The 19,368-nt window shown below is 40.0% G+C and overlaps 1 protein-coding gene across 1 annotated transcript in view; it reads left to right on the top strand.

Annotated features, from left to right (window-relative positions):
• The first annotated feature begins 5,680 nt into the window (after positions 1-5,680).
• nfatc4 (nuclear factor of activated T cells 4) overlaps positions 5,681-19,368 on the top strand; it is a 29,885-nt gene continuing 16,197 nt past the window's right edge. The window contains exons 1-3 of the mRNA XM_085389867.1: positions 5,681-6,309; positions 10,515-10,681; positions 14,733-15,245. Coding sequence (XP_085245993.1) covers positions 6,117-6,309; positions 10,515-10,681; positions 14,733-15,245 — 873 coding nt within the window. The 5' untranslated portion in view covers positions 5,681-6,116. The remainder of the gene's footprint in view (positions 6,310-10,514; positions 10,682-14,732; positions 15,246-19,368) is intronic.

Below are 19,368 nucleotides of genomic sequence, written 5' to 3'. Positions count from 1 at the left end.
TATACGTCAACATCCTGTTACTATATCAGTGTTGTCACATCTCCTGAGCTCTCACCGTCAGTATCGATGTTTCAACCGTAACCACTGTGGTGATTACATCTTTCATGTCACACAGGTCTCAAGCACCGAGTTTATCCTGCTTGTGCCGGCTTTGTGGTCTAGTTAGTGCCACCACTGAAGAAACTAGTTTGATCCTGCCTGTCTTGGCTTAAAACAGTTACATTTCCTGGTCAAATAAAGTTTTAAAAATGTGATTTGTGAGAGTGATTCTATGGATTTTTGACGTTTTTTGGATTTTGAAACATGATTTATTTACATTAGCTCAACCTAAATATCAAAAAATGGGTAAATAACACCAAAATAACCTGGACTGGAACTGGCATTCCATCATTTTGATACAAATTGTCAAAATGATGGGTAAAAGACTTTTAAGTGTTCAGGAAGACTAGAAAAGTTCCAGTCCTAAAACTCCAAAAGTCCAAGAAAGACCAAACAATTCATTATTTGGAAACATGTCAAAAATATTTGGAGTGTATATCAATTAAAGGAGGGGGCTCTGATTGTAGCCGTGCAAGGTGGTCTTAAAATAACTGAGAATGGATAAAATGTTTTATAGAAATTGAAATGGTAAATATGCTTGATAGTTTATTTTAAGAGAAAAGTGAGGAAATGGTTCAGTTTCCCAGCGTGCCATTCTTCAAGATGAAATTAGTTCATTCATTATATGTATTTGGTGTATTTAGCGGTTCCCTTATTCAGGTTTGTTTGCACCACTGAATAAAATGAAAAATAGGGGAAAAAACCTGTTTGAGTGAATCAATCCAAATTTTGATAATAACTTGAGAATTTCAACAGCAAACGCCTTGTAATTTATTTGTTTTTCTTTATTTCCGTAGTAGAAACAAGCCTCGATAGCCTCTGCCAGAAAAACTTTAGCATCAAACATTCTTGCCTGGTGAGTTTGATGCTCTAGTTTGATATTATTCTACATCAGTTTACAGTGAAAATGTGTTTATGTAAACAAAAATCAGACAGCGGGTGAAATTTTCTCACTTTTTTTTATGTATTATTTCTCTTGGTGTCACAGGTTTAAAATCCAGTCTGATGGTAGGATACTTTGTCTTTTAAGTGTGTCATGCATTCATGTCAAGAATAAATTAAGGTAAATCTCAAAAACAGTGGACTTTTATAGTGCAGATGTGTTTTAGCAAAATCTCTGTCCATGTTTAAAAGCTTTCAACATGTTTAAAACAAGCCAAATGTAATAATTCTAAGGAATTCTCACCTCATCTCAACTCTGTGTTAACGGTAATTTTTTTTTCACTCACTCTTGTCAGACTTTTCACACTTTCATCATGGGCATATGTGAGTAACCACCAGCAGCATGATGAATTAGTGTTTCCTTATACCACAATGCACTTACATCTGAACTCACGCAGGGCTCAAGTGTTGAGTTTATCCTGCTTCTGCCGGTTTTTTCTGGTCCACTTATTCCCACTACTTTTAAAGAGCTACGTTAATACTGCCTATCATGACCTATAGGACATGCTTGCAAAAGAATGTCTAAAGAGTTTTATTTTTAAGATTAAACTCTAAAAGTTGAACTTTTATTTGGGTAAGTAATTTTAAAATAAACTTGAGTGGAAAATAGCTCTACAGACCAAAATAAAAACAGATCATTTTGATTTGAATGTAAACGTGTGCAATGCTTTGAGTCGTCAGTAAAAGTGGAAAAGTGCCGTCCAAACAATTAAGTACTTGGAAATTTGTGTATAATATTTTTAGTTTGTAGTTTTAGTTGAACTAAAAGTGTAAATTAGAAAAAAAGTAAAACAAGGAAGTAATTTAGTTTCTCAGAACCATCTGTCACCCTTCAAGATGAACTCGGTGTGCTCATCCTATACAGTAAACATTTAGTGAAAGATGTGATGGTCCTTTTATTGAAGTTCATTGTCTTTCATTTACAAAATAAACTGAGGGTTTCTTTTTATTAAACATTTTAAATAAACCTGAATTTCAATTCAATTTTATTTATACACCGTCAAATCACACCAACAGTCATGTAATAATATTGTATACTTTATTGATCCCTGTGGGGAAATCACTTTTGTTTTTCTTCGCATTTGACCCATTCACTCAGTGAAGCAGTGGGCAGCCACTAAGCAGGCCCCCGGGGAGCGGTGTGCAGGGACGGTACCTTGCTCAGGGGTACCTCAGGGTAGCCGTTCAGTGGATTCGAACCACTGACCTTCTGATCATGGGGCGACCGCCCCCCTATGAGCAAGCACTTTGGCGACAGTGGGAACGAAAAACTCCCTTTTACCAGGAAGAAACCTCCATCAGAGCCAGGCTCAGGGAACTGCAGTCATCTGCCATGACTGGCTTGGGTGAGGAGAGGAAGGCAGGATGAAAGAGATGCTGTGGAAGAGAGCCAGAGATAGTAATAAATAATGATTAAATACAGAGAGGTCTACACATAGTGACTAGAAATAGTGATTGAAGGAGAACTACTTCCCCCAGCAGCCTACACCTACTGCAGTATAACTAAGAGAGAATTCGGGGTCACCTGATCCAGCCCTAACTACATGCTTTATCAAAAAGGAAACTTTTAAGCCTAATACTAAAAGTAGAGATAGTGTCTGTCTCCCAAATCTAAACGGAATCTGGTTCCACAGAAGAGGAGCCTGAAAGCTGAAGGCTCTGCCTCCCATTCTACTTTTGAATACTCTAGGAACAACAAGTAGGCCCACAGTTTGAAAGCAAAATGCTCTAATGGGGTGATATGGCACTATGAGGTCATTAAGATAAGATGGGGCCTGATTATTCAAGACCTTGTATATGATTTTATGTGATGTACGTGATTCTGTGAAAATGTGTCTGTCTGGGACCAGCAGCCCCCTTAAAAGAAAGTATTATGTAAACAAATAAGAAGATTATCGACATTCACTGGATAACTTGATAATAGACTTTAACCTGTGGCAGTCTCACCAACCCTTAGCTCAACCCCAACGTCAGCCAAGAAAACTAGTGAAGACTCAGCCTCCAGTAAAAAGGAAAAAGGAGAAATAATTATTTGGGCCTCTGATGAATTTGTAAGTTTTCTCACTTACAACAAAATGAACGAAACGAAATATCAACCATGGTGGTGGAGTGGTTGGGATTGGTTCCTGAGTGGAGTGGTTCCTGTGTCGACAGAGCACAGGAACTTTATCAATCCCAGAGAGACACTGAGTTATAAAAGCAGCATAAAAAAAAGACAGCAAATCTGATGTATAACGGAAATCATGTTGCCAAAATCATTTTACTGATCATTTTTGGTAAATTTCACTTTGAAAATTCACTTCGCTTTGCTTTTTAGGAAAGTTACGGTAAAATTATTCTAGCTTTCACCACACGAGGGCAACACATCCACGGGAATCATTCCTTCTGTGTCTTCTCCTCCCATATACTTGACACTCAGCAGCTCCTCCTGTCTTTTGCACTCATCCATCATACTGCAGTGTTGCTTTAAACAATTTATTAGCCATTCAACTTTACAGTTTCACAGCCCTTTAAATCTTTCCATTTATAGCAGTGTTCTATCTCTGAACTGCTGGAAATGTACAGCACTGCTTACACATAGATTTTTAGGATTCAGTGTTTATAAGAGAGTACTTTTGTCATCTATGCAAAAAAAATAAATAAATAAAAAATCATTCAGAACATACACATGCAGATTACAATACAATAAATGCTTATCCTCTAAGTGACAATGGACAATGCACATTTAGTTTTTTTATTTTATATCTTTATCAAAGTCTTAATCGATCTATCTCGATAACAGAAAGAAAAATAAAGCTGTTTAAAATAAATACCTGTAAACTCGCCTGAAGTGAAAATGATATAGAGGCGGAATGAGAGAGAGCAGACTAAATATATACTTTTTGTTGTTTTCCACACGACAAACAAGAAGAAAAGACTTTCCCCACCCCTCACCTCTTTTCTTGGATTATTTACTGCATGAAAAACACAAACCGTTGCATTAATTTCAGTGACACCGCTGTGTGAACGCAGTCCTGACAGCTCCGGCACTGGATTGACCCAGATACATGCAAATGCACATTGCAAGGAGATTACTATGTAATAAAAACATGTGGTATTTTCATTGTATTGTAAAGCTAGAGGAAGTCATTATAAAAAGGTGCAAAACTCTGTGTTGTTTTGTGGCCAAATGGGGGTTTCAAAAGGCAGGTTTATCTTACACTGTAAAACCCCCTGTACAACCTCAGGTGTATCGAGTAAGTTATAAAGGCATTCCTTTGTGTTTAGAAACTCAGTTGCAGTCAAATATAAGCATCTTTTGGAAATATTTAGCAACAATTAAGTCCTATGCAAGACCTTTTGGAAAATACTCGTTTCAACAGCTGGAGCAACTGGCTTCACATCTGCTTTTGGAAAGGTACAGGAGGACTTTAAATATTAATCACACTGTCTGAAGCATGCTTTCACTCGTAGTTTGGACATTTTCTTGTCTCTTAGGAAAGCAGGAAACTAAATGGTTGATTAGAAAATTTCAACCACCATGAGGTCACCAATCAAACCTCTATGGGTTTTTTTCTTTACCACAGAGAAAACAATTTCCCTGATTATAACCCAATGGAGTCAGTGGGATTTTTTTCACCGTGGTTGTGTAAAGGTTTATCAAGTCTGAGGCTTGTTAGGGCCTCAGAAATTCTTGTGCCTGCCTTGCTGGTCGCACTTTTTCCTCTCCCCAACCACACTGCAACATCTTGAAATCAGTCCAGCATCCAAGGCCTGCCCACACAACCCCAAGAGGATGACATAGAGAGTGAAACAGGCCCCCAGCTACACACCAGTATAACATACTCCTAATGATTGTGAGAACGAGAGGAGGCCGAGGAAGGAGGACAGAAGAGACAGAGTGGAGGGGAGGGGGCACTGAGAGCTGAACTGAGGCGGAGAGAGCCAGAGAGAGAGTGTTTATTTAAGTTTTTCGTCTCCTGACTCAGACAGAGAGCAGACTACAGAGGATAATGAGAAACAGACCTTTGGTGGAGAGGAAGAGGAGGGAGGCAAGACTCAGGAGAAGGAGGGACAAGGAGGATTCAGTGGGGAGAAGAGGGGAGAAGGAGCTGGGAGGGAAAGGAAAAAAATGCAAGAGAAGAAAAGGGGAGGGGTGACAGCCAAAAAAGGGGGGCTGTTGTGTTCATTGCCACAGGAAATAGGCCCTCTTATGTTCACTAACTGACAGTTAACATCACAGCCCTGGTGGCCGTGCAGGCGGCCTATGGCAGGTTTCAGAGATAATGAACTTCTTGCCATGTGTCCTGCTCATGATTGGAATAATAATCATATTGTTTTGGGCTTAACTATGCGAAAATCTAATTGATGATAAGGATGATGAGGACATGAAGTTGATTTTAAAAGGAAAAACTAAATGAGATGATGCAAATGATGCAAAATGAGACAAGAAAAGAGAAATTTGCATGGGATTGTTATAATAAGTTATATTAAGTGAACGACTTCAAGAGAAACCTTCAGAGTGAGCGAGGCAGGGGGAGAGGAGGGGGGCAGGAGGTTGGGCAGAGGGGATTCATGACTGACAGACATGAGGTCCTATGGGGAATGAGTAACGGACCAACTGGAGCTGGGAAACCCACCCAAAGGCAATTAAGGGTAAAGGACGACAAAAATATTTGATAAACTTTTTTTCCCTCCTCCCAGTCTCTTGAAGAACTAGAAGAAGAAGCTACAGGGATGACGATGGAGCTAGAATGAAAGAGCCGACGGTATTTTGGAAATATGATTCGGAGAAGACTGTAAATTATCCGGAGCGAAAATTTGATTTGGATATCAAGACATCAAGTCTGGAAAAACTTGCAAACAAGGAGGCAAGAAGCAGAATTTTTCGCGTAGAAACTTTCTGAAGCAAAACTTTCCTACATATCCCAGATGAGGAATATTAGCACAATGACGCGCACTTAGGAGAAGAGTTTGGGGAATAAAGTTCCTTTGAATTCTTTTTAAAGGCGCACCAAGGGACGTTAAAATCGCCTGACGCAGGGAGACAAGATTGTATCAGTATATCTGTATCCTGTCCTTGCTGCCGGAGGGCGATGGGGGCCGCGCCGGGCTCGGGCTGGGAGGAGGGAGAGTTCGAGTTCAAGTTGGTTTTTGAGGAGGATCCGCCGTCGCGGCAGGGCCAGGATCCATCCCCGGTGCGCTCTACCGAGCCGGAGAGCTCCGCTGCCGGGGAGGAAAGTGAAGGCGCCCTGCTGCAACTCGACTCCTCCAGCAGCAGCAGCCTGGGTTAGAGTCACTTCCTGAATAGCTGAATGTGTTAAAAGCAAAGGGACATACTGGATAAAGGGGGTCTGAGCGGCCTGACGGGGTGGCTTCTAAAACTCATGGGAACTTCTGTGCGCGTGCGTGCCGTTGCGTGTAGTCTGATGGGGCTTTCATCTGCATGCCTGTGCTTATGTGATGTGTATGTTTGAACGTACGTCCGATGCTTGCGTGAGAACGAGTATATTTTTACTGTGTGTTTGTTTTCTGTGTGGTATGCATCTGCGTGCATATCTTTGCGCATTGTGAGCTTGTGCATGCGTGCAGCCCCAGACTCAATGTGTTTCTAATCAGCTGTGCGTGTGAGTAGAGTTAACAGCTGCCAGCTGGGAAGGAACCTCAACCTCTGTGTACTGAACACACACACACACACACACACACACACCTCCCTCCCGTCTTCATCCGAGCTCCACCAATACATACACATACCTCACATCCTCACATCTTCTCACTCATTTGTTTCCCGCCCACACTGGCATACATTTGTATTACCACACCCAAGGTATGAACATTAACTACAGGAGAAAAAGGAGAGGGCAAGTCTTCACGTTTTTCTTCGCTTTTTTTTAATGTTTCAGAGTATGTAGGTTTTATTTATTTGGGTATAAATCTCAATGGATATGACCATAAAATGTGTTAAAGTTGGGCTTTTCAAAACGAAGCAATGCAGAAGTTAAATATGAATCCAGTATCTATCAAGGTAAACAGATGCTGCAACAAGATTGTTGTGGTGGTAAAGTTTGTTCACCAATGAGTTGAATAATTTAACTGTCAAAGACTTTTAAAAAATACATTATTGCAAAAATACTTATACTTTAGGTGAATCAGTCTATTATGCTGCTCCAGATCTGTTTTGTGACCTATTGTTTTTACCCCGAACCTCATGCCGGAAACCATCTCATTTAAGATCGAAGTTTGTTAAAGAGCTGGACTCTCGAACTGAGATTCTCTGAGGTATATTAGATCTGTTAGACTGGTATCTCCAAAAGAAACTGATCCAATGATAATTTAAATTATGTTTTTTTTAAAGATTAAGAAGAGAACACGAAGAGATAAATTCCCCATTAAATTGAGGCAAAAAAAAAAAAAAAAGACAACAGTTTAAGCTTAAGAAGAAATCAATCTGAGTGGCACAAATGTATGTTTTTTTCCCCATTTCCTTTGAACCCTATAAGGCTTATATATATACATGTATACATACATATATATATGCCATACAAGGGGGCACACAGCAGTATTATACCATTTTTGCTTTTCTCTTCTCTCAATGTCTCATGACCCCTCTCATGTATTTTTCCACCACTTGTGAGGCCCCACAGACCCCCAGGTTGAGGTAAACATTGCTTTTTTGAGGTTCAGCTCAGGACATGGAAACAAAGATGAAAGTATATTAGATCAGTGAGTCTTTTTTTCCCCCCTGTTCGATAAGTGTTAGTTAAATTCTAGTGCCTCATAAACTCCTGCTGGTCTACATATAAACCGCTAAATCACTGATTCATGTGAAAAATCCGCTAGCAGAAGAGTTGCCTCAGTACTGTAGCTTTAATCACTTGGAAATACTTTTGTTGCCAGGAAACATTTGAAGAGATTTTTTTTTCACCCAGCTTCTTAATTCGTTGGCAGTTGCTGTTGTGTGTCCGCATTGCCCAAAAATTGCCCGCATGGCCCGCCGCCACTACGGAGCGGCAGCGAGCCTCGTTCATTAGAGAGTAACTACTGTTTGACTCCATGTGAAGCCAGACCACACCACACTGGGAAAATGTTGTGGCAAGGGATGTGGCCTTAAGGAGTCAGTTTGGTGGCTTATGGGCAAAATACAAAGGAGTCATGTTGAGATTATACAATGAAAAAAGTCTCTATATAAATGTCAAGGTCAGCGGTGGATTTGGGTGTGTGGTTCTTCATGCTGTGAAATGAATCAGTGGGCCAAAAGTAAACTTCATGATTTAGTTAGAATTCCCATTTCACCCTTTATTGCGCAATTTGTAACTATAATACATGGAAAAATGTACGAAATAGTTTAAAAGTAGAACTGAAAGTTTTGGAGGGATTTTGATAAATTGTTGCCATACGACAGAGTGATTATGGATAAAACCAAATCCCACTTTAAGGCAAGATTATCACAGTCTTTTTGGCCCACATTTAGATTCATCTGGACACCTACGTTGATGTTTTTGAACTGAATGTGGAAGCTGGCAGCATTTACCATTCCAAGTTTGGTCCCCTGTTTCCTGTTGCTTTTATTAACAAAATAATAAAGACTAAGACTAAAAAATAGCGTGAAGAATTTTAAAATGAAAACCAACTGGTGTCCAAGAGTCACAAAAAAAACATGGCTAATACCAAACTCATGTCTGCCTTTTAAATGTGAAGCTATAGTTAGCTGCTAATAAGCCTAGCTAGCATAAAGATTTAACAACAGCTTCAGAGATAATAATACATTGATTTTTATGCTTCTGACTAGGTGTTTCCAGTCTTTATGCTATAAAATTAAGCTAGTTGTCTCCAAATAGTGTACCAAGTATATGAGTGTGCAGTGAGGAACAGTGTAGACACCTCAGTGAATGGTCACGTTATGATGGTGCATTGGTTTGAGTGTCAGAGTGATCCTGGAGGTTATGTTGTTGGGGGCATTTCCTCCAGGTTGGGTCTCCCAAGACAAACTGGTCTGTGACTGAGACTCGGCTCATTCCAAAAAAGCTCTGAACGTGACACATGGTCAGCATTTTTTCCTGTTTTTTGTGGACTGTATAAAACTGTCTGATAAGGTGTCGGAGACAAATTATATCCTAGGATTAAACAGCAATGCTTTTAGTGTTGTGATGGTAAAACCTGTGGGCAGATGTTCACATTGGTTCTTCCATGTAGAGTGGAAGTCTGGTCAGAGCTATAAATATTGATTAGGTTGTGGCAATTGGGAAAGCATATGCATGCATCTTTTTTAAATACATTAGCATTTGACTGAAGTTCACCTATATACACAAACTACTTTTTCTTTTAAATATAATGGCATATACATTTGTCTACATGTAAATTCTGTTTCATTAATTTCATGGACTCTTACATGTCTGGATTATGACATTTGTCACCTTCCTAACCCCAGTGTCTGCATTATAACCCTGTGATGTGACACGAGTCTGGCTCAGGTTGCTCAGTACCATAAGAGACAGAGTTCAAAGCACGAGGTCAGATGTTAGAGGTGTACTCGTGGAGTATGTGTTTCTCGAATTGCTTGCTTTTCGTTTGATTGAGATTTAAGAGGGGCATCCAGCAAACAGCGACTTTCCCAACTCCTAATTTCATTTTTTAAGCAAGGAAATGTATGGTGTGATGCTAGTGGAGCTTTTTACTAAGAACACAAATACCGCTGTAATGCTATGTTCCTTCAGGCGATGTAATCAGAAGAAATTTTAAATGACAGATGTAATAGAGGCTTCCAAATACCACTATTTGCCTTAAGATTTTGGCTGGCTATCAAGTACACCTTGTACACAAAATGTTTTAAAATCACTCAATAATGTTAAGCAGCTGTTTGCCTCAGATTTTCTAAAAATGTCAAACGACTTAATCCTCTGTCAGTGCAGCTAGTTGTTTCTTATCTATTTGCTAAGCTAAGTTACTAAACTGTTTGGAGTAGTTTTGCATTTTCTGAAAATTACTTCTATTTCCTCATTTATATTAAAAGTGACAAAAATGCTGCACTTGCTTTTAAAACATTATTGCGGTAAAATTCCAGCGTGTGCATTTTCCATATGGTAGCAATTACAGTAAAATGAAGGGAAACTGATGTGTAAAGCATGATGGAAGCACACTGATGATAAAAAATGAATCCTTACTCACCACAAATTGTGTTTACAATATTTTGATTTTCATCTAATGAGTCTCTCTCACGCCAGAGGTACAAGAGCAGGACAGTTGCAGAACTAGCTATTATTGTGTGGTTAAGGGGATGAAAAGCAGATGAATAATTATTTATTGTCATGTGGATGAAAAGGTGTAAAGTGAACAGAACAAAGTGCTGTTCTTTGGGAGCATGGGATTATAGTCAGTTTAAGCAAGCAGGCAACTTGCCAACAGAAAGAGTATTGTAAAGATTTTCTAATTCATATAATTTGTGGGTGTGCCCTTCATGTGTCCGGACATTCATCCCAACCTTAATGTATTTTCAGTTCCAGACAAAAACCTGGCTGCCTCTCACGCAGGTCACTCAATCGACATCCCCAGCCCGACACCTGCGTCCAGTCAGCGGGCAGGGATGCATTCCCCACCTCCACGAAGGGATCACTTCAATAAGTTCAGCGGGACCTATGAGAGCCTGCCGGCACGCTCTGTACAGGTGAGACAGCCTATGTCTAAGTATTTCATATAATCTGCAGTTTCAACCTCGACTGAACAAATGACCGTAGAAAGAATCAGCTGCAGCAGCTGCAGCAGCCGTCTGATTGGTTGACCTTAAGTTTGTTCCAAGCGCATATTCAACTTTTGTAGACACGCCATCGATTGCATGTAAGTCAGTCCAAGAAGAAGGAGGCTTCCTCAGCAGATTTCTCTTTGGTTTCCTTCCATTTCCCCTTAAGATTAAGAGGTTTTCCTTACTTGGAGAGTTTTTTTCTGTATCCAAACCAAGGGCCGAAAGACTTAGGGTATATAAGTTAAAGTTTTTTGAGACAAAGCAAACAGACTTTTAAACACTCACACATTTAGTTGAGGAAATATTATGCACTTCTTTACTATGACTTGAGCATTTTGCAGGGCAGCTGCTGAAATATGTTGTAATACTGTCTCAGAATATAACAAGGTGAGAGTACATGTACAGTTTTCACTGAATTCTGTGGTTTACTGGGTAAAAAAGATTGGTCTTTTGTACCTGAAGGACCCAAATTCTGGACTTGCAGACAACACAAGGTAAATGAAAAATAATCCTTGATTAGGTTGAAAGTCCTTTACAAAAGTTGAAAATTCCACAGCTGCACAATACATGAGGGAATAAACACAGAGAGGAAAACAGACTATTAAAATAAAACAGGAAGTAACTGCACAGCGAATCACGTGAAAAAGAAGAAGACTTGACAACGAGAGGGTGGAGAAGCAAGCATGTTCCTCAAAATATAAAAACATCCCACAAATAAAACACATAACCCAAACTGTATTATATTAACTAAAACTCAAAATTATAAAAACCACAGGACGTGACAAACAAGAGGTTTTAAACACAGCCAGACACCCAGCCTACTTTCTCCTACTGTCCTGGAGTCATTTTGAAAAAGTCTGAAGGCAGCTAAATTTCACTGTGGCAGATTTTATATATTAGGTTTCAAATTAAGCTAAAGAGGCTTTCAGGGAGCACATCCTTAAAAGGGGTCAGTGCCAAGAAAAGGATCCAAATCCACACATAAAAAAAGCTTGTTTTCTCATAGTTTATCTCACCACGATGTTAAATGAAACTCTTAGTACATACAAACAAAACGTAGTGATCACTGCCTCAGTGCTCTCTAAATAGAGAAGGGAATAAATAACGTATTTTTGCCTTGCCGTTAACAGATGTCCCCTTTAACTACTTGGTGGAGACCACAAGAATGAACACTTTCTAATATTTTTTCTTTGCTTTTTATACATTATTATTATTATTATTATTATTATTATTATTATTACATAATAATAATAATAATAATAATAATAATAATAATAATAATAATAATAATAATAATAATAATAATATAACAACAGACTGTTCTCTCTGTTGAGGTCAGGAAAGCGATTCCGCTCCCTGAAGACCAACACAGAGAGACTGAGGAGGAGCTTCTTCCCGCAGGCGATACGGTCTCTCAATCACACCACCACACAGTACTGACCCACACATATGGTTCTTACACACACACTGGACATTCTGGACTTTGGTTTTGCACAACACTGGTCACTATATTCTTCATTTCCGGTTAATACTTGTACAGCTGCTGTTATTGTGTATATATTTATTTATATTTAGATTTCTTCATACATTCTTATATAGTTCTATATTGTGTATTGTGTATTTTGTTGTACAGTTATTTTATTTTCAACTTTAATTTATATATTTATCTTTATCTTATTCTTCCCAGTTAAATTTACCCTTCATTCTAATTTGTGTTGTACAGTTATTTCATTTTTAACCTTAATTTATATTCTATTCCTTCCTAGTTAAATTTACCCTTTTTAATTTTTCATATTTATTTCCTATCTTATTCATAGCCTTTTCCTTTTTTTGTTTTCTTTAGGTCACGAGCAGTTGTCCAAGCATTTCACTACATATCGTACTGTGTATGACTGTGTACGACTGTGTACGTGACAAATAAAATTTGAATTTGAATTTTATTATTATTATTATTATTATTAACTCCTCCAGTTCTGATAAGACTTGGTAAGGATGTAGAGTGGGGTCATGTCAAAAATCCATTAAAATTTGGTCTGCATCCATCAAGGTCTTCAAGGTCAACTTCATTATTTATTAGTTGAAAATTGTCAAAAAGGCTCATAACTTATAAAAATATGATTCTATGCCGTGTTTGTAGAAAGTACCATAGACAATCTTAAAATATTATGTTGCATTTGACCTTTGACCTCTCCTTAAAGGTCAAAAGATTGATCTGAAGGTCAAAGTAATAACAATGGTTTAAAGAGCTATTTAAAATTGTGCTTCTTACTGCCAGTTTTCTTACTGAGATTTGAATTGTTAATTAGATACAGTGGGGCAAAAAAGTATTTAGTCAGCCACCGATTGTGCAAGTTCCCCCACCTAAAATGATGACAGAGGTCAGTAATTTGCACCAGAGGTACACTTCAACTGTGAGAGACAGAATGTGAAAAAAAAAATCCATGAATTCACATGGTAGGATTTGTAAAGAATTTATTCGTAAATCAGGGTGGAAAATAAGTATTTGGTCAATAACAAAAATACAACTCAATACTTTGTAACATAACCTTTGTTGGCAATAACAGAGGTCAAACGTTTACTATAGGTCTTTACCAGGTTTGCACACACAGTAGCTGGTATTTTGGCCCATTCCTCCATGCAGATCTTCTCGAGAGCAGTGATGTTTTGGGGCTGTCGCCGAGCAACACGGACTTTCAACTCCCGCCACAGATTTTCTATGGGGTTGAGGTCTGGAGACTGGCTAGGCCACTCCAGGACTTTCAAATGCTTCTTACGGAGCCACTCCTTTGTTGCCCGGGCGGTGTGTTTTGGATCATTGTCATGTTGGAAGACCCAGCCTCGTTTCATCTTCAAAGTTCTCACTGATGGAAGGAGGTTTTGGTTCAAAATATCACGATACATGGCCCCATTCATTCTGTCCTTAACACGGATCAGTCGTCCTGTCTCCTTGGCAGAAAAACAGCCCCATAGCATGATGTTTCCACCCCCATGCTTCACAGTAGGTATGGTGTTCTTGGGATGCAACTCAGTATTCTTCGTCCTCCAAACACGACGAGTTGAGTTTATACCAAATAGTTCTACTTTGGTTTCATCTGACCACATGACATTCTCCCAATCCTCTGCTGTATCATCCATGTGCTCTCTGGCAAACTTCAGACGGGCCTGGACATGCACTGGCTTCAGCAGCGGAACACGTCTGGCACTGCGGGATTTGATTCCCTGCCGTTGTAGTGTGTTACTGATGGTGACCTTTGTTACTTTGGTCCCAGCTCTCTGCAGGTCATTCACCTGGTCCCCCCGTGTGGTTCTGGGATCTTTGCTCACCGTTCTCATGATCATTTTGACCCCACGGGATGAGATCTTGCGTGGAGCCCCAGATCGAGGGAGATTATCAGTGGTCTTGTATGTCTTCCATTTTCTGATGATTGCTCCCACAGTTGATTTTTTTCACACCAAGCTGCTTGCCTATTGTAGATTCACTCTTCCCAGTCTGGTGCAGGTCTACAATACTTTTCCTGGTGTCCTTCGAAAGCTCTTTGGTCTTGGCCATGGCGGAGTTTGGAGTCTGACTGTTTGAGGCTGTGGACAGGTGTCTTTTATACAGATGATGAGTTCAAACAGGTGCCATTCATACAGGTAACGAGTGGGGGACAGAAAAGCTTCTTACAGAAGACGTTACAGGTCTGTGAGAGCCAGAGATTTTCCTTGTTTGAGGTGACCAAATACTTATTTTCCACCCTGATTTACGAATAAATTCTTTACAAATCCTACCATGTGGATTCATGGATTTTTTTTTTTTTTCATATTCTGTCTCTCACAGTTGAAGTGTACCTCTGGTGCAAATTACTGACCTCTGTCATCATTTTAAGTGGGGGAACTTGCACAATCGGTGGCTGACTAAATACTTTTTTGCCCCACTGTATATTTTTTTGTGTGTGTGACAATGTTTGTGACGAGCCTCTTATCTTTTTTCCAGGTTTCTGAATCTCGTGTGGTCGAGTGCCCCAGCATCCAGATAACCACCATCTCGCCTGATGATGACACAACACCCACCATTTCCAGTTACTGGGACATGGGCAACAGCGGCGGTTGGGACAGAGAGCGCCTTTACCTGCCTCTACTGGATCCTTTTACTTATCGTGACAGATGCCCCAGCTCCCTCAGCCCCAGCCCCGCCTCTAGCCCCTCCTCTCGAGGCTGGCTCAGTCCCGCTTCCAGCTGCGACTCTCTGCTGGTGGAGGAGGAGGAGCTGAACGAAGGCAGCATCAATTTTGGGCACTCATCATCCTCAAGGCCCACCTCACCTAGTGGGAAGAAGCGTAGAAACTCCCCGCTGGCGTCTCCCTGTACTTCGCGCAGAGGGAGTTACTCAGAGGAACTGCAGGGGTGCAACCTGGAGGGTGGAGAGTCCACCCCTCACTCTCAAGCTCCGCCCAGCAGCTGTGAGCTCAGCATTCCTCAGAAAACCAGGAAGACATCATTGGAGCAGGTAAAGTGCTGTGTGTGATCTATTGCCTTTACTTAGGTGCCGCCCTGCCAAACCTGGAGTAGGCCTCTCAAAGCAGCAGTATAAAATTCTGTTTTCTAACTCGGCTCCTACTCTTAGACCTCAAGCTGCCATCCCTGTCTAGTTTGTTTGTTTGTTTTTAAACTAAAACAGAAATTACAAGAGAGGGTTCAATCTAACTGTCAAGCCAAGGACACTGCACAGTCACACAGTAAAAAACTTGTGGAACTCAAGGTAGCCAAGCCATAATGAATGTCCAGCTTCATGATTTATTTGAGTCTATATGTGACCATCATATATCAAATGAACACCAAGCTGTACTGAAGAAGACTTGAAACCAGTGACTGACCCATTAAACTTATCAGGAAAATGTTCAGTGAGGCAGAAAATCGAGTGAAAACTCAGTGATTTCCTCATTGACTTCTATGTAATGGCGCTCGCAATGAGAGGAGTCGCCCCCTGCTGGCTATCACAAAGAATGCAGGTTCAAAGGACCTTTATTTCAGAGCCATCTATACAGTGTATGCTCATTTTATGTTGCTTTTACTATGCTTCTGTCTAGCATCGACACTAAATATGTATTTTAGCAAATACAAAAACTGAAGCAGTTTAAGTCTTAAAACAGTTTTCAAGAAAGCTAAAAGCTGCAACTTTTGAATGATACAGACACCTACGTTTTGTCTGTGAAGGTTCTCAGTCATCCAGGTCATCGTAGTCAAAGGAGCTTGCAAAGAAAAGCGTCTGGACTTCTATAAGTTGCTTGAAGACGTTTCACCTCTCATCCGAGAAGCTTCTTCGGATGAGCTTGAAGAAGCTTCTCGGATGAGAGGTGAAACGTCTTCAAGCAACTTATAGAAGTCCAGACGCTTTTCTTTGCAAGCTCCTTTGACACCTACGTTTTAGTTCCTGATTGGATGTTTAATTTGCAAAGATTAAACTCTGTTATGTTTTGAGATTTCATTTTTATTGTATGGGTATTTCTTTCCCAATACCTTGGCTTCCTCTGGTGATGGATAATGCTATGTTGCTGTATTTACTGTGCAAAAACTCCCAGTCTGTGTGTTCTGGTGCTGTGGCTGCTTTATACTTGTGTTATTACTGAACCCTGCTGTATTCATCAGAGTGTGAGAGTGTGTGTATGCTCAGAAACCATGTAAAGGCATGGAATGTGTGAATGGCTGGGTGAAAAAAAGCTCTCTGGATGCTCAGTTAGAACAGAAAAGTGCTATATCTATATCTAAGTATCAGTCCATTTACTTTCAGCAATAGTTCCACATGATTGGCGGTCCAAACAGTTTTGCCATTACTATACTTCCTCTGTAATTTTTTGTAGAGATAAGCAGGCCCCTCTGTGTAGACGGCCTGCCTATAATCCACGTGCTTGGACATTATTGCATAAATGTTGCTAATATTGCATTAGTGTATTAGTGTAGATACCTCCAAAAGCTGACCATGATGTAATTTTCAGGCTGCATTGGCATGTTTTCTTACTCCTTTATTTTGTGATCTGTTCCTTGCCATAGTTTTGTTGACTTTTCTTTAGAGTACATTAGGGTTCCCTTACACAGAAATAAGGAAAACAACATTTACTTCTTTCTCTAAATCTATAAAACTTTGGTTTTTGGATAATCAAACATGTTGTCATGATTTGAGTAGTGTCAAAGAAAGTCTTTGATTCTAATGTGTAAGGATTTTTAACATTTGATTTTTAATATGTTATATGGGCATTGTAAAGATGCCTGGGTCGTTGACCCAGGGTTTTTGAGTTTATTATTTATTATTTCTAGTCTTTGGTTTCTTTGAGTTCTGTCTTATGGTTTATGTCTCTGTCTTCTCTAGTTGCTATCTCCCCTGTCAGCTGTATCCCCTTGTCTAGTTCGCGTCTCTGTGTATCCTTAGTTGCTATATCCCCGTGTCTGCCCTGGTCCCACATCTCTGTTCCCTCTGTTGTAGTGCCTGCATGTGAGTCTGTGTCTTTTGTTCAGTCTGTGTTATGGGTTTCCTGTTTTACTTTGAAAGTCCACGTCTGATTTTAATGTGTCTGGTTTTGCTTCCCCTTGTCTCGTTAGGCCTGATTTGCCCCAGCTGTGTGTCCCTCCTGTTACCCATTCCCCGATTGCTCCCTCTGGTCGTGTCCAAATTCATGGGCTGCATCCTCCTGAGGCCGCATTTGTAGACCGATTACGTCACAGCGACGCACCGAAGGCTGTCCAAATTCGTAGACTCCTCCGAATGCAGCCGACAAATGCGTCCTCCTTTTCCCTGAATTTGAAGGATGGGTCGGGTGTGTCCTTCGTGGCCTACCATATCCCAGAATTCATAGCGCGGCCCAGCCAAACTCCAGTTTCCAATAATGGCGGCCGCTACTAAGTTTTAAAATTACTCATACTAATCTTTCTGGGTCACAAAATAAACTTTTAACATATTTTCAGGCGAGAAAGTAGCTGTGTAAACATCAAATATCTGCTCGGTTTATCAAGATATCGCATATTTGCAAAAGTGCTTCGACGTTTTCGGAGACGTCTGCTACCCACCAGCTCGATAGCTAGCCGGGAGCTCCAGGGTTACTGATGCGGCTGAGAACGGCACAACTCCCGGCACATCATTTTCAGATCACCGCGGACTTTCGCTGCTCGGGTTAAACGTAATATATAAGTCACTTAGACAACCTAAAAATGTTATTGTTGGGCTTTTTTCAGTGTTTTGTTTGTTCGTGAGTAAATCGGTTTGGCTGAGATTAAAGTTATTAGATTAGATTAGATAAAATAAAACTTTATTAATCCCCCGGGTTAGAGATGGACCGATCCGATATTACGTATCGGTATCGGTCCGATACTGACCTAAATTACTGGATCGGATATTGGAGAAAAATAAAAAATGTAATCGATCCATTAAATATCACGAAAGCACAAAACTTGCAACACGCCGTAACTCACCTCAGAACGTTAGCACGTGGGAGCAGTATGCATCACGTGATAGAGCGGCTGTGGCATGTGGGACCTGTCGGTGGTCTGGATAGCATTTGGAGCTTCGCTAGCAACCCGGCATTTCATCTCCGACAAAGTTATCCCCGAGAGAAGTAAAGCAAGTGTGTAAGTCCATCTCTGAATGTTTGTAAAGCATTCCTGCGTTAAGCTTAACAAACGATATATGGAGCGACTGCCTCTTCTTGCTGCTACTTCAATCATGAAACTGCTTAATGATCAGCTGATCGGCTTTTCTGTCGCGAGTCCGTCTCTCTTGTTTGCTTTTGGCCCACTTTGCACCAGAAAGAGGAAACCAGCGGCTGAACAACAGCAGCACGTTTAAGCTTGATCAGCTATTGTTAGAATGTATTTAATATTACTTTCTACACCAGGATCTTTTTCTACGTAGCTGACGCTGGTAACTGTGCAGGGGCGGATCTAGCAAAGTTTAGCCAGGGGGGCCAATAGGGCATTAACAGGGAAAAGGGGGCACAAAGACATACTTTTCTTTCTTATTCTCATTTAAAATGTCTAGCTTTTAATAAATAATTATCTGACACCCAAATTTTTAATTTGATGTAAAATGAATAGAAGTCCATTACTGTATATAGTGACTATTAAGTCTAATATATATACCCTAGTAAGCTATAGTACTTTTTCCTTTGGGAAGGTACCATCTGTGCAGTCTGCAATTTTGTTGAAGAAAGATGTTGAATCTATTTAATATTTCTTGAAAAATAATTGATTTCTGTGCATTTTTTTTCACACTGCATCAAATTAAGGTTGATTACGTCGATTAAGCATCATGAGGTGGAGCGTGAGGGGTGGTTCCCTATTTTTTATTTATTTATTTTTGTTGTTGCTGGGAGTTGGAACCCTATTAGTTAGGTTGCTTAATATTTATGCTAAGTACTCTTTAAAATACCAGAATAGGGAGGATGGTGTAGGTTTAAGTTTATTAGATTGATCAGTATTGCTGAACTATGAAATGTTTTTTTTTGCATACAGGTATAACAGAATAGCTTTAGTGTAGTTGTTGTTTTAAATTTGAGTATGAACTTATACAAAATGCAGCAAGATATTTAAAAAACAGTTTTGTTGATTAAAAAACACTATATCAGATTCATATCGGTATCGGC

The sequence above is a fragment of the Rhamphochromis longiceps genome, linkage group LG18 (genome assembly GCF_057381845.1).
Source record: "Rhamphochromis longiceps isolate RC_006_pf linkage group LG18, R_longiceps_female_GT1.1, whole genome shotgun sequence".
NCBI lineage: Eukaryota > Metazoa > Chordata > Actinopteri > Cichliformes > Cichlidae > Rhamphochromis > Rhamphochromis longiceps.
This window is presented reverse-complemented; position numbering and strand designations above follow the sequence as displayed.